The following is a 16,570-nucleotide window of genomic DNA, read 5'->3' as shown; positions in this document are numbered from 1 at the left end:
TTTATTCCTGTTTGTGGACCAAGAGACACTACAGAGCTTCCTAATTAGCCCAGAGTTTAGGGAAAATTCAAAGTTCTAGAAAGAAAACAGTGGTTCAGGCAAAGGGTGACGACATCAATACATAGGTCAGTCTTGAAAGGTATGTCTTTAAAGAGGGAGTCTCTATTCTTAGAAATATAAACTGTTAAATACTAAAATTTTCATTTACCTTTCAAATAAGGAAGAATACAGTCAAATACTAATTGCGATTCAAATTGGAATTAATAGAGTAGAAATATAGATGACTGATGAGTCAATTTGAATGTAAGGAAATGTATGTGGAGATGAATAGAATGAACTTCAGCAGAGAAGCAAATCAGATCTATTTCCATGACAATAATAGTATCACTATACCTTAGCTAAGCCCTGGTGATCCAAGTATACAAGACCACTTGCCTACCCAAAAAGTCGTCCAGAAAATGTAGTGTTCCACGTTTAACGTATCAACTGGTTTTTCTCTAAATTAGTTTCAATCAATCATGGTTACCTTTGCATAGAAGCAAAGACCAACAACTCTGTTTGCATATGTGAATGCTAAATGAATTGAGTTATTCATTAATGAAATGAGGTAGCAAACCTTAGTATAGACATTTTATTTTTAAAGTGTTAACTTTTTGGTCTATGGTGCAGTCATTAGAGTCGTTAGCTGATAGCACTCTGGGTCCCTGTAGTGGCATTATACACTACATGGTCTGTGGAACTCTTTGGGTTCTCTTCTCTCGGTAACTGCTGGCTATGGATTAATGCTGGGGGATTCTTCTCCTCAGTGATGCAGCCACAGGTGACTCCCCCTGTTTCAAAGGATTACCACACCCATGCTCTCATGAATGACCTTCGTTAAATGCAACAGGTCACACAACGGAAAAAGTCATGAGCAGGGGAAACAGACCAACAGGGAAAAAGAATAGTATTGACAGAGGTGGGAGTGACCAGAATGAGTCATATACATGTATGTCAAAGAATAAATGTCATAAAACCATTTCGCTGAGAATAAGGGATTTGGTTCTAAGCGGTGGTATTAGTTTACTACATATACATTCTGACAGTGTATACCAAATCAGGTTTGGATAAGTGGTAATGATTTTTTGAACTCCAACTTTTACATTAAACACACATTTTTATCATGTTGTCTCTGAAATAATGATCCAGTTTCTTCACTTGAGTAATTTCACATGCCAAAGTTTTAATTTAAATCTACAACTGTCTACATTAATGCAGAATTAGAGTTTTGTTAAGAAGTAGCTTGCTTATTGCTCCCATAATGCATTTTATCATACCCCCAATTATTTTTTCTTCTCCACTATGTGGTTTCATCTCATCATTAGAGAGATGAGACCACATGTGTTGTACACCATCAATACATGAAGAGCGATCACAGTCTCTGTCCTTACATAACTAGATGAGTGCTAAAACGCTAGTGACCGTATCATTTAACCAGATGCTCTCAGAATCTTTAATTTATAGAAGGTATTTATAAAAAGGCAATCTACTGAGAATGCAGTTGAGCAGGGGTATAATTATAAGATACAAAAGCAGATTTGTTTCCATGATAATAAACACTCGTGTAACTCTATTTTGGTTGCCTTGGATGTTGTGGCTGTCATAGAAAGTGAGAGTGGTTAGTATTGGGATAGCTGACAAATTCAGGGAGAAAGAGTACAAGAGGTTGAGCTTGAAATTTTCTAACTGACTTCAAAATTTACTGTAACAAAAAAATAAAAAAATACATTATTTGTAAGGAGTATTGCACAATGTACTTGATACTGCAGTGTGCTTGTGATCAGTTTTTTTTTTCCATTTTTACCATTTTGTCAGGCAATGGGGAATATCCATGTTACATCAGAGCAAGTTAACACCATAATTTGAAATAGTCATACAAAACACATTGTTAATACATAAACTGTAAAAATAGCCACCATTTCTTTTCCTGAGTATTTTTGAAAGAGTTTGGGATATGGTAGAAGAAATTCAGCATCTTTTAAAGAAGTCTGACCTCCAGAAGTGTGGGATGACTAGTAAGCCTTCTCAACAGTACATTGCATGTATCTGATTTAATAGGTGCATAAATTTCTTGCAATTTTCTAGCAAGTATTTCCAGGGGGAGTATTCATAAAATTAAGCACTTCAATAATCAGACAGTTTTCAAAGAATCCATAGTATATCTGCCCATGTGGTAGATATCCTCTTCCTCATTCCCCTCCCCACCCCTCTCCTCCCGTTACTCTTCTTCCTCTTCCTCTTCATTTACAAAAGAAATGGACTGGAATCATCAACTTATTTCTTCCCTGCCAGTGAATGAATGCAGCTAAGTTCACAGTATTCTGTATTGTATACACCTGCGTTCATGAACCAGACTCAGCAATGCTGCCGGTGTCTGGGCTGTTTACAAAGTAATCCTCAAAGATGTCTGTAATCTTTGCTTTGAGTTGTAGAAGATGAACTGGAAACATTAAAATGGACTTTTATTTATACTCATTCAATTATAATTGAGCAAAAGTTTGATTCTGAATACACGAAGTTACGTTTTTGTATCACTAGAATTAAATGCCGCAATCTTTTAAATCCACAATATTTCCATTCAGTGCACGGTTCTAAGAATTATTATCATCACCCACTTCTTTCTTCTTTTTGTAACATGAAATTTGAAATAACCTCTGCTATAGAACTCGTAGTTTCTGAATGAGTTGTGATAGGTTCTGGAGCGAAATTTATAAGGTGAATACAGAGATATAATAGGAATGAAAATAATAAACTAAATAAAGTTCTTCTGGGAAGTACTTCAGAACTCTTTTTTTGCCATGAAAAAGTAATGTTTTGTAAAGATTTTCTTTTAACATTTTAGTTGCTTAGGAATCTTAAATTATGTTCACTTCATCATGGAAGACTCATATAAATGCGCAGGAGTCATTTTTACACAGAATGTAAATTAAACCTGGGATCTAAAAAAGATCTTGCTGATATTTTTCTAGCAAACCTATTGTTATAATGGAATGGCATTTTGAGAAGAACCTTTTTTAAATCCCTTATATTAAAATCTTAGCTATCTCACCTAACGGAGGAGAGAAAAGTTAGGAAAGGAGGGTCACTAAGGAAATAAAACTGTGAGGAAAAATCTGAAAGTAGCTATGATAAATACTAAATTACAATGACCCTACAATTTCCAAATAAATTAAATCTGATATCCATTTTTTAAAAAAAGATAGTCTTTTGAAAATTTTATTGCCTTAAATCATCATTATCTTTGTGGCCTGAAATACATCTGTCAGGAACCAATTGGCATAGCACCAATCTTCATTTAAAGGTAGAAAATACAAAAAACTAAACAAAGCAAAACATGCAGATTACTATTATATTGTAATACTTTGTTCTCTGTCTCCTCCTCTTTCTATTTTTTTTTGTTTGTTTGTTTTTCGTTTTTGTTTTTGGATGGTTGGTGATTGGTTTGCTTCTCCTGGTTCCTGTTGATCAGTGGTGTTTGGCCAGTTTGTATTTTTCCAGACATCACTCCACGATGTTGTTGAGGTGTTTGATGGGCCAACTCAGCAGTCTCCTCTGTTATCTTCCCTCTCGGGATCCCATTCAGGTATCCTTTACTAGAACTGCCATTCGTCAGCTGTTGATTAAGGACTGACTTTGATTAGTATTGTGGAGAGAGTTGAGATCTATGTCATCCATGTTAGCAATACTGTAAACTGAAGATTTTTTTATTAAGAATAAAACCACAATTTAATAATAATTCATAAGCTTGAAAAAATTAATTATAATCTAGGACTGTAGTAAAATAAATATAATATTTAATCACAATCTATGGTATTTCGTGTGATATAAAATATTTATGAATGAGCCATATGTATTAAAATGTATTTGAAGCTTTATGGTAAAAAGATTGCAATTGACACTGAACCCAAAGAAATGATGTTGCTACTAGGATTTTTTAAAAAAAGTAATTTGATAGAGCCTAGTTTGACATTTTCAAATGACAGTGTAAAATGATAGAGTTGTTAGGTTTATGAATGGAGATTATTTATGATATCTGAGTATTTGTTTTGTTGAGTAGGAGAGTCACTTCCACTGAGTTCAGGTAATCAGATCACAATTCGATTCACCTCAGTTGGACCCATAACAGCTAAGGGATTTCACTTTGTTTACCAAGGTAAGTGACACTCTAGTCTAGAAACACACTAAGGAATGGTATCTATTTCCATGCTGTGCCCAGTTGTTGTCCAAGGCTCTCCTCATGACCATCTAGGAAAGAGGAAAGTCGCTTGAAGTAGCTATGCACTGACCCCTGCCCCATGAATCCCTTCCTAGAATGTTATTGCTTTGACCGAATTTAAAAAAGAATGCACTGCTCCATCACCTTCCTCAATGTAAATGCTTGTTTTTTTTTTCTTCCCCTCCCAACATTTTGTTTTCAAAATGTCTGTTATCCTTGTTATTCTCGACTCTTCTCGTTTATTTTTCTCATAATCTTGCACTCTAAATTAAACACCTGTACTTTTGTTGTAAATTATTTAGTTAAGGCAAAAGAAATGTGAAAAATATACTTTCTTAACCTCTCAGTAAAATTTAACTCTCTGCACACTTACTAAGGATTTGCACACTAAATGTTAATCACCCACGCTTTTTCTTGCCTTTTATGGACAACATTTTATAGTATTATTAAACTAAACCAAGAAAGCATTTGAAATATATGAATCAACTGTATATGATCGCTTAATAGTTCTCAAAATTACTTTGTACCTTCTTACTAAGAAATGTATAAACATTTGTTATTTAGTATTCTTATTAAACTCCCTCATCTCACTTTATTTTTTTGGTTGGCTATAACATGCACTCTTGTCATAGTATTTTCCCCTGTACACTTGCGGTATTGTGAATCTTTTAAAGGCACTGAGAAAATTTAGTTGCATTTCCTCAAGTCGTACTAGAGGGCTTAATTTATTAGAAGTCACCATGTCATTCTTTTGGACTATTATCAGTCTCTTCAATCACATCTGTATGTGTTTTAAAAAGAAAAAACATCCTGTTATCATTCTAACTTATTGAATCAAAAAAGGCACAATTGATGGGCATACAAAATATAAACTCTATCTCAAATTTTATTAAGTACAATTGATGAATTAAAAATAAATATTGTTGTTAATCTGTCTGACTTACATTCTGCTTAACCTGACTGTAATTACTCTCTTCATTAGTAACAAACATACTTGGAAAATTAAGTTTGAAAACATGTTTGCAATAGCTAATTAATATTAGTAAGAGTCAGTACATGAAACAGCTGGAAAATATTTCATGTATCCTAAATTACTTTTTGTGGTTGGGAACCCAAAATTAAAAATTATACATCCATTGTTGATCCTGTAAATTGCAGTATCTAAAAAAATTGCTTTGTTGTACTGATAAGAATTTGATAAAACAAATGAAGGTAGAAAAATTGATGTTATTTAAAGGATCAAAGGTAAAATTTTTAAAGAAAATGTCTTGAATGTCAATATTCTCTTTAAATTGTGTTTTATTTTTGTTGAACTTAGATATGTGTTAAAAATTAATAACTCTGTATGAAAAGAACAAAAAGATTTAGCTTCTTTAGGTAGTTGCATTATGAAATCTATATATGTCTGATACACATGAAATTAAAGGAACTTATTTCTGTGCAGCTGTCCCTAGAACAAGCTCTACACAGTGCAGTTCTGTGCCTGAGCCAAGGTTCGGAAGAAGAATTGGCAATGACTTTGCAGTTGGTTCACTGGTCCTTTTTGAATGTAACCCAGGATACATCCTCCATGGCTCCAGAGCCATTAGGTGTGACACAGTGCCTAATTCGTTGGCTCAGTGGAATGATTCCTTACCTACTTGCATTGGTGAGTGTATCTGTTTGTGTGCTCTGTGATTGTGCATACTTTTGGGTCATTTTTAATCAGAGAAGTTTCTTCTCCAGTATAATTAAAAATGTCTCTTCCAGTTATCTACACTGTCTCTATACTCTCAAGATAATTTCCTTTTCAGAAAAACTTTTCACTTTTACACAGTACCCTCTATGTTTGCCATTATTTCTTGTACTTAGGGGGTCTTATCTAAAATATATTTGCCTATCCTATCATCCTTAATTGTTTCTTCTGTCATTTCTATCAATCATTATTTTAATACTTCCCTTACCCTTTCTTTCTCTGTATGTGTGTGTGTTTCAATTGTTATAAGCAACATTTTGAGTTTCTATTGTAAAAATCTTATAATAATTAGAAAAATTTCTTGTTTGGTAATGACGTGGTACTCTTTTCTTAATTCTAGATGGCTGATGGTTTATAGTAATTGAATGTTATTAATTTTTGTATGTTGCTTTTTATCTTGATATTTTGATAAATTCATTTATTAGTTTTAATAGTCCATTGGTATTTTTGAATACAACATCATATCATCTGCCATCACAATTTGACTTCCTCTTTTACAGCTAAATGCTCTTTCTGTTTTTTTTTTCTGTTGTGTTTTCCTGATGACTTGTGGTAGCCAGAATAAAACTGGCAACAGTTGTCATTTTTCTTTTACCAAATCTTACAATTGTTTTTATTACCTCTTTATTCAGTGTGACACTAGACAGTAACTTAGTATACACTACTTTTTATATTTTGGTGTTCCTTTGTGAGCCTAACTTTTTTCACATTTTCATCCTGAAATTTGTCAAATGCCTTTTCTGCATTCATTAAAATAATTCTATATATTTTTTGTCCTTGTTTCGATTATTATGAGTTATCAGATTTACCTTTGTAAATGCTGAACCATCTTTGCCTCCCTAGGATGATATAATGATTAATATCTCAAATGTGTTGTTTGGTTGACTTGCTTTTCTTTGTTGGGTAATTGTGAACCTACATCTTCTGTTTAATGATTTTTCAGTCTAAGGCATTTTTAATAGCTGTCAAAACATCTAAAGGCTAGGGTTTAGTAGGAAAAGTATCATGACAGAAAGGAATCATGGAATTCAGCAGAGATCACACCATACAACAGATCTCACGAAAGAGATTTATTATTGGGAGTTGAGAGGATGCATAAAAGGCTGTTTCAGAGTGGTGATGAGAGAGAAACAGAGACAGAGAGACAGGGAGACTGTGAGAAGCTGTGAGAAGTGGGGCAGGAAGAAACAGATATATCGAGAAAGCAGATCTGTGATGGCAAGGGCTTTTTTTTTAATTTTTCTTTTCTTTCTTTTCTTTTTTTTTTAAATTTATTTATTTATTTTGAGACAGGGTTTCTCTGTAGCTTTGGAGCCTGACCTGGAACTAGCTCTTGTAGACCAGGCTGGCCTCAAACTCACAAAGGTCTGCCTGCCTCTGCCTCCTGAGTGCTGCCATTAAAGGCATGCGCCAACACTGCCCGGCTTTTTTGTTTGTTGTTTTGTTTTTCGACACAGGGTTTCTCTGTGTAATAGCCATAGTAGCTGTCCTGGAACTTGCTCTGTAGAAAAGGCTGCCCTTGAATTCACAGAGATCTTCTTGCCTCTGCCTCTTGAGTGTTGGGATTAAAGACGTGTGCCACCATCACCAAACTGGCAAGGACCTTTTAGAGGGTAAGCTTGTCACATTGGGCTGTTGGTGATTATGTAGCTGCTAATGTTGAGTTGCTGAAGGCAGACCTGGGGTCACCTAGTTTCTAACATTAGACTGTCGTGGTTTTAAGTATTTAAGGACATATTTAAATTTTCAGTCTATTGGAAAGTTACTTTTATATCTTTATGACGAATAAACCACGTCATTAACTATAGTCATCATGGTGTATAAACAACTCTTGAACTTTCTCTTCAATTCAGACTACAATTTGTGTCTTTTAATACTATTTAACAGTAATCATTATGAAATTATTTAGAATTACACTAAAATTTATTTTCCTCAGTTGTTTCATGTGAACACTAATAATTCTGCAAGAGTATTTTTTTATCAAAAACATAAAATGCAAATAAAGTTAAATTTAAAAGATTACAGTTTTCTTTAAAATAGGTACAAAACAGTATTTTTACTCAGTTTTCTTTTTTGTGACTCTGAAAGATTCAAATACTACCTTAGTAAGAGAAATATTTTCTTTTACATGAAAATAATTTAGGATTTCCATAAAGAAAAGACACAGAGGAGAAAACCTTACTGATTCAGAGAAAAAAATGAATATAATTTTTATATTTGAAGAAGAAAAGAAGTGAAAGACAGCTATAAAATACAAGAATATAAATACTGTATTATAATCTATTCTTGTTTAAAACTGAATAAAAGTCTTATACTGATTTGTTGATCAGTTCTTTATTGCTTGAGAAAATCAAATTAAAGGGATAAAAGTCTTTTGTCACAGATTATTATAGATTTGAATTCATTTTTAGCCTCCCTTTAAGGATATAAGTTTGAGATATAGGAGAGTTGCAGGAAGCCATCATGGAAAAAGCTACCCTCTTGTCAGCTAGCAAGCAGAAAATTGGAGAATCTTACAATATCACCTGCCTCCTTCAGGAGCTATGATTTTCAAGCCTACCATTTTACTTAATGACTCATTTAGCTATGAGCTGACCAATGGACTGATTCATTGAGGATATAGGTTCCTCCATGTTCCAATAACAACTAAACAGCAGTGTCATTTGCGGGCCTAGCCTTGAACAAATGAGTCCTGGCATGTAGATGGGAAGGATGTCCTATTCAAACTTCACATGTAAACTATTGTAACTGCTTAAAAACTTAATTGGTAAATTATAATGTGTTTATATGCACGTAAGGGCAGCCTTTGAAAATGATTATGTATTAACTTTCATGAACGATAGTAATATTTTTGTAAAAGAGATTACAGACAGATGTCACTGCCCTCCATGATGTGAAAGCACAGGAAGAAAAGGGTCTGTATGAACCAGGAAACAGTCGCTCTGTAGTCATTGAATCATCCAGTTCATGGACTGTTGGCATTCCAGCTTCTCAAACTGTGAGAAATATATGCCAGTTGTTTATTAGATATATAGTCTGTGGCGCTTTGTTTTAACAGCACAAATGATAATCAAAGAATTCGCAAAAGTAGTTGGATTCTGCCTGAAAATGGGTTGGGTAATGGATTGAAGCTGAATTTTTTGTAATACATGTTAAATGGAGCTATGTTGCTATTTACTGCTACAGAGAGAATACTTCTTAGAGAATAATCAAATGATCATAAAGAGACTATTAGTCTAGACACAGCAAAGCCCATGTTGACATTTCAAATAGAAATGAGGAACATATTGTTGAATAATGGTGAGAAGGCTATCCTTATTATAAAGTCATGAGTAAGCTACTCAGGTGTACTCAAAATTTTTGGATAAAATACAACTTGAGGTGAGTAAAATTGAAGTGGGTGTTTGGCAGAGATATCTAAGGCATTGGAGGTATAACTCAATTTGTTTGTCTTGACTGCTTTTGACAAAAAGCATTTAATAAGAGAATATTATATGCAACTATAGGTAAAGGTACCCAGGAAACAGAGACATGAAGTTGAGCCTGAAAGTTTAAGACCACTATGAGAACCACAGCAAGACTCCGCTTCAGAAAGAAAGAAAGAAAGACAATTATTAACGAAATGTGACTCTCAATTTAAAATTGAAATATCTGCCTATAAATTGGAAGTAAGACCAGTGTTTCCAAGAGACATCTTTAAGAGTAGGCAAAAATATGTTTGATAAGATTACAGTTTTAACATAAGCTATGAGTAGGTGGTTGACAGCATAATGGGGAGATTAGTCATATGACAAAATGACAAAACAAAAATGACAAAAACAAAGACCAATTACCAAGACAATAGAGGAATTAATGAGGATTTATTTCAGAAATTATCAAAGGCTAGTCCCTGCCTCACCCTTCCAGACATTAAGGAGCAAGAGCTGGATTTCAGGGTGTGGTGGGGATGGGGGTGGGACGGGGGTGGGGGTGGGATGGGGTGAAGAATCCCTCCCATGATTTCTCTCACTTCACTGTCAGGACCTCATCTGTGCTGTGCCACAGAGATCCTTAACCACTCAGATAAGGTCTCAGCAGGCTGTAATGTATATGCCATTCCACAGCAAGATAATGGTACTCTAATTGCTTCTGAATAGAAATAAACGATACTAATCTAAAGCAAGATAATGGTATTCTAATTGCCTCCACATGGAGATCAAAGATGCTCTGAAGAACAGCTTTGTCCAGGCAGAGAACTGCCAAAAGTTGAAACTCACACAGAACCCCTCCAACAGACAAAGCTGACCTTACCAGTAGGTCGAGGCCTGTTACTAAACACAAGGAGAGTGGCTGGATTGAAATGTTTGCCAGGAAGAGCTGTAGTAATGTAGCTACAACGGGTGAAAGCTATGCCATGAGCTATGCCAAGGAAAGCATGAGCAAAAGTTCTTGTCCTGCAGTCAGACTAGAAGACCGTGTTACTAGACCTAGAAGAGAGGCCTGAGTCCGACCTCCCAACACACCAAGTCTTGGCTAACTGTCTCAAAGGCAGAATAAAAGAATGACTGGAGGTGGAAGGCGGGGAAATGGATTTCAGCTATATGATCTTGTGAGCAGAACAGAGAAGTACCTATTTTCAATGTGCCAGTGAGAATATTACAGTAATATAGGAAAGGGGAAAAGGAAGGAGAAGGTTAGGGGCTGCAAAGGCGACATTGTTAGAACATCATTACATTGACCAATGTGTCAGCATCAGTCGGGTAGAGCCTCGTCACTAATAATAACTTTAACTATTGTGTAAAAGGGGAGTTTCCACCATTGTAAATGGAATCTGACCGTAGAACAGAATAACTCAGATAAAGACAATTCAGAAAGGTGAGATGCTCTCAGGTCAAGAGCTGAGCCCTTCAGTCAATGTGGTGGTAGCCCAGGCCTTTATTTTCAGCCCTGGAGTTAGAGGGAGGCAAGTGTCTGAGTTACAGGGCTAGTCTGGTCTACAGAGTAAGTTGAAGGATAACTAACTGGCAGGGCTACACAGAGAAACTGTGTCTTGAAACAAGAATCACCACCACCACAAAACAAAAACAGCAGCAACAGCGAAAGCACTGAGCTCTTTCTCAAGTTTCTGCCAATATAGGGAAACCCCATGGTATCCTCAGGAAGTTTGGAACAAAGTTTTAAAACATAATAGTTGACAATTCATTTGATCATGATGATCTTTTATATCTTGCAAACAACTGAGATATAGTTTGTTGGTGTGTTCAGTCTTGAAGTGAAAGAGAAGCATAAGATAAGTGAAGGCCATCACAAACACTCCACAGTGTTTAACATGTTTATGCATAGTAGAGCAGTACAACTATGACCAAGTATGTAACAGGGGGAGCAGGCTGCTTGTTGTCCCAGCTGCCTGGCTAGTTTACACCCGAAATATTCACACAAAAACTGTTTCATTTAAACACTGCCTGGCCCATTCGCTCTAACTTCTTATTGGCTAATTCTTACATCTTAATTTAACCCATTTATATTAATCTGTGTATCACCAGATACGTGACTGTGGCTTACTGGCAAGATTCTAACCAGTATCTATTTCAGGCAGGAGACCCATGACGTCTGCCACTCTGCCCTTCTTCCCAGCATTCAGTTCTGTCTACTCCGCCTACTTAAGTTTTGTTCTATCAACTAGGCCATGGCAGTTTCTTTATTCATTATCCAATGAAAACAACACAGAAACAGAAGGAACTCCTGCACCACAAGTGATCAAGGCTTAGGGGGTCATCCCTAAGCTAAGATGTCAAGCTCTCAACGTGTCTTTCTCAACCCTCCTGGAACCCAAGTGAAAACATAATGTGTTTAGCTAAAGCAGTTATATCACTCTAAAAGAAGAATTTTATAAATTATATATCTATCTATATATACATAATATAACTAAAATGAGAGAGAGAGAGAGAGAGAGAGAGAGAAAAGGAGAGAGAGAGAGAGAGAGAGAGAGAGAGAGAGAGAGAGAGAGAGAATATCACCTTTGCTCCACTAGATTCCCAAACCATGACCCCAGCTCCAGTGGTCAAAGGGAATGGAGCCACCAACCAAAGAATATTCTCAAACTTTGTGGACTTGTTTAAGCTCTAGTAACTCTTTATATTCCCTCTCATTTTTCAGCACACTATTCTATGCTTATTCCACTTCTATGTGCTACTAGTACCTAACTGGCTTGATTTTATAGGCTTATAACTAACAAGAACTTACCTCAGTGTAAACTGCTATTCAGATACTATTGATATGTTTTGTATTATAGTTTGATGAAATTTTTAACATTGTATTTTTTAGTTAATACTTCTACTTTGAACGGTAAATATCTTAATTTCAAAACTTTCTGAATACAGTAGCTAGAGAAAGGACTCAGCAATTAAATGAATTTGCTGAACGTGCAGAGGACCCACTGTTCCCAGAACTTACACGGGATCTCAAAATAGTCTGTAACTCCAATTCCAGAGATTCCAGTGTCTCCTTCGGGCCATCAGTGACCCTGCATGAATGTGGTACATGGGCAGGCAAAATATTCACAAAGCAAAAACAAATAAATTTAAAAATAAGTATTTTGAATACAAATGATTATGTCTAAATTTTAACTAAAAACCTTGATATGTAAACATTTTTAATATGAAAATCAGCACAGAACTATCTTAAATTCATAACAATTTCTGTTTAATTTTTTGTTTAGTTTGAACTTTTGTTGTTACTTAAGTTATTGCCTGCTTCAAGCCTTAGATCTTCCGATTTCTGCTCACTACAACTCAATACTCTTTGATGCTTTTCTGTCTTACAGCATCGTTTCTTCCAAGTCTCACATGGAGACTTTCTGACTCTTGCCATTCATTCTTCAATCACTCTCTACACTTTTGTTCATGCGAACATCCATTATCTTATACACGTATAGCTTTTGTATTTGTTAAAATTTTCTTAATCTACTTGAATCATCTCAGTTTCTCCACTATACTGTTTTATACTTGACCAAGAGGAGATTGCTGATACAGAAGAGCTGAGCAGTGAGCATTTATTTATTCATGCTCACTGATAATTTCCTGAGTGCATGCAGATATAACAACTATAGCCACCTTCCCGCTGAGTTCAAGCCATCAAATTTCATCACTACTCTGCATAGCCCTATTCTTGATTGTTTTCTTCCTTACTTAAGCACATCTGAAGTTTTTAAATGCTAAGATCCGCAAAAAAAGTGATACAGGTAAAATACACAAAAATGAATTTTAATGGAAGGATTGGAAAAAGGCAAGTAGCTAGCATATATGCAAGTGTAATCTTCTACAAAGCTGGATCCAAGCAATTCATGGGTAAATTGAATTATTGCTTTGATACAAATTTAATGTTGTAAAGAAGGTAAAAATGATTAATAAAAGTTAGATACAGAGCTTTCACCCTCAAATCTGTCCCTGTTACACTTTAGTGTCCTCAAGATATTTCAGTCCTAAGCCCCAATGTTGTCCAAGACTTGGAGATTCAAATAACCCCCTGCAGCCACTAGTAGCCTTGACTATACAAGGCCTTAGGTATAAGGACTTTTGTCAAAGGGAGATCTCCTTTGAAAAGGCCCTGAAGCTACCACCTACATCCCATAGGAGGAAAGTCTTTAATTAGCTGCTTATCCCATCACTATTATTTGCTGTGTTCTTCAATGCCTTCCAGACCCAGAATCACCTGCATTTGAAGGTTCCCAGGCAATGGTACCTTTTATCTAGTTCATCTCTTTTTCCAGAGTGGGAATATTTTGAAGATATGTGTGTGTGTGTGTGTGTGTGTGTGTGTGTGTGTGTGTATGTGTTTACCATGACCTCAACTTTCATTTCTACATTGGTTTATTTGTTCATCTTTATATGCAATCAAGAAAGATTTATTAAATATGGTGTTAAATAGCAAGTATCACTATTGATATGAAGTACAATTTTTAATTCTGAAATCAGCACTAGAAGGGAGACAAATTGTTTTCCTTTTATTGGGAGTATGATCTTTGCATTATCCTAGGAGAGGCACACACAAACATGGGAAGGTCCACAGGTGTCTGGAACACTGTGCCCAAAAATGGTTCCAACAGAAAGGTAACAAAGATAGAGATCCCTGAAGGCCAAAGTGGGAGCAAATTAAATAGCATAAGGAGTCACAGAGTAGAGTGGGAAAGGACCTTAATCCGTTTCTGGAAAATCACTTGTAGTAGAAGTCATAAGACAACGTAGGTAAGAATCTATCATAGTAGTCAGGACAAAATGGAAAGATAATTGACAGTGGGAGATAAGAGTCATGGAAGTGAGATATGCTAGGAGTCAGGATATACTATCTATCATCTATCTATCCATCCATCCTTCTATCTATCTATCTATCTATCTATCTATCTATCTATCTATCTATCTATCTATCATCTATCTATCTATCACCTATCTATCTATCACCTATCTATCTATCTATCTATCTATCTATCTATCTATCTATCTATCTATCTATCTATCTATCTATCCATCCATCCACCCACCCACCCACCCACCCACCTACCTACCTACCTACCTACCTACCTACCTATCGATGTGTGTGTGTGCACATGCCTATGTGTGTGAACACATACATGAGTGAGTACAGGTTTACACATATAAAGATACCTGAGCAGACGTGAGCAGATGACTTCGGGAGTCTCTTCTTGCCATCCTCCTTCTTCAAGCAGGCTCTCTTTTGTTACTGGCACTGCTTTGCACACTCCAGGTCCATGAGCTTCTGATCCATTTTCCTGTTTCTGCTGGAGGAATGCCAGGATTGCAGATGCTGGATCATCTCCACTGTTTTAACCTGTGCTCAGGAACTAACTCCGTCCATCAGGCTTTCCCTGTAGCACTCAGCCTTTATTGGCTGAGACATGCCTCTAGGTCAACATATCTATTTTAAGGAGAATTAAAGGATTTGGGAAATTGAAAATGTAGTGAAAAGAAAGAGAAATCAAGATGACTCTTGGTTTTATGGCAGAGGAACGGTGTGAGTAACACAAGCATTCACTGAGATGCAAGAGAGAGGAATGAGGAAGAATTTAAAGCTACTATTTGGACACATGAATTTTGAAATTCCTAATGAACAATGCTCATCTTAAATATATTGGAGGAGGTGTATACAGCCTGAGGTGAACACTTGGTGTTTGCAAAAGATATGGAAATGTAGTCTTCGCTGAGGGATGATTAACTAGAAGGAAATAGGCTAATAAAATGGAGTATATATAGGCTAATGAAATGGAGTATATTATGTGTTTTTAACAGAGAAGTAACATTTTATTTTATAACTTTAGAAAGATCATTTTGACAGAACCTTGCAAGTATATATTATGTATAAATTATACAGGAAAGTGTTGGTTATGATGAATGTAATGTGTCAGGCAAAGAAAATGAGAATTTGACTGAATAGTATGAAGATGTAAGAGAAGAAATGTAGTGTATTAATTTATCCAAGGCCCAGAAAGAACTTTGTGAGCCATTTTCCTTTTTTTATTTTTATCATCTATCTATCTATCTATCTATCTATCTATCTATCTATCTATCTATCTATCATTTATTTTTGGAGTGATTATTTATTTTATGATTCCCTTTCCAATCCTTCCAGGTATATTTTTGATACCTATAAAAATGTTGTCAATATTTTTAAAGGTGCAAAATATATTTTACCTATGTAATTGAATTTTTGTTTTGTCCTGGCATTATATGTAGTTTAAGATGACAGACGGAGCCCAGTGGTTATGAGTGCTTGTTGGAACACGAGGCTACTCACAAACACACCAGTAACTCCAGTTCTAAGGGATCTGGCATCATCATCTTCTGGCCTCTTAGGGCATCTATACACATGTGCATACTCACGCTGACACAAATATAAAAGAAAAAAAACAAGAACGAAAAGCCCAACAAATGACTGGAAAAGAGTGTCACTTGTAAAATTTTTGTAGTACGTCTTTGAGCAAGTATCTTGGAGTTTTGTGTTTGGTGAAGTGTCACAAAACTGTGATTTATTAATTTAAATTTGGTGATAAGCATATGTGAAGGAGAGATGGCTTGGTAGGTTTGACTGTATCCTTCCCAAGGAAGAGAACCTTACATTGCTGCAATCTAAGGTCTTGGGGAACAGAGACAGCTTCTTGGCTGACAGCATAGATCAGATTCAGTGAGAGATCCTGTCTCACAAGTGTAACGCAGAGAGAGGGCAGGACACACAAAGACCTCACCGGTGCTCTGCTTTCTATTGTTTGTCTCTCTGTCTCTGTTTCTGTTTCTATCTCTCTCTTTCTCCCTCTCCTCTTTCTCACATATATAATGTTTTAAATTTTAATTATAGCTACCATTATAGGCAAACTAGAAAAATTGTTCAACCAGCAAAGCACCTGTTGGTATTCAAAATAATAACAGTTACAACCAAAGGAAATCTAACATGTTAATTGTTTATAATATTTTAATCAATTGAACTAGTTTCTTCATGTCAAAAATATTTGATGTGAAGTTCCACTCTGTATGCTATGAATAGGTTTTATTACTTTTGGTTATTGAAGAAGCTTTTTCTGCCAATGGCTTACT

General features: G+C 35.5%; 1 protein-coding gene across 1 annotated transcript in view; it reads left to right on the top strand.

Annotated features, from left to right (window-relative positions):
* Positions 1–16,570, top strand: part of Csmd3 (CUB and Sushi multiple domains 3) — a 1,053,984-nt gene that overhangs the window by 899,245 nt on the left and 138,169 nt on the right. The window contains exons 33-35 of the mRNA XM_087898772.1: positions 3,509–3,622; positions 4,097–4,192; positions 5,700–5,903. Coding sequence (XP_087754898.1) covers positions 3,509–3,622; positions 4,097–4,192; positions 5,700–5,903 — 414 coding nt within the window. The remainder of the gene's footprint in view (positions 1–3,508; positions 3,623–4,096; positions 4,193–5,699; positions 5,904–16,570) is intronic.

Source organism: Myodes glareolus, chromosome 19 (genome assembly GCF_982192425.1).
Source record: "Myodes glareolus chromosome 19, mMyoGla1.1, whole genome shotgun sequence".
Classification (NCBI taxonomy): Eukaryota; Metazoa; Chordata; class Mammalia; order Rodentia; family Cricetidae; genus Myodes; species Myodes glareolus.
This window is presented reverse-complemented; position numbering and strand designations above follow the sequence as displayed.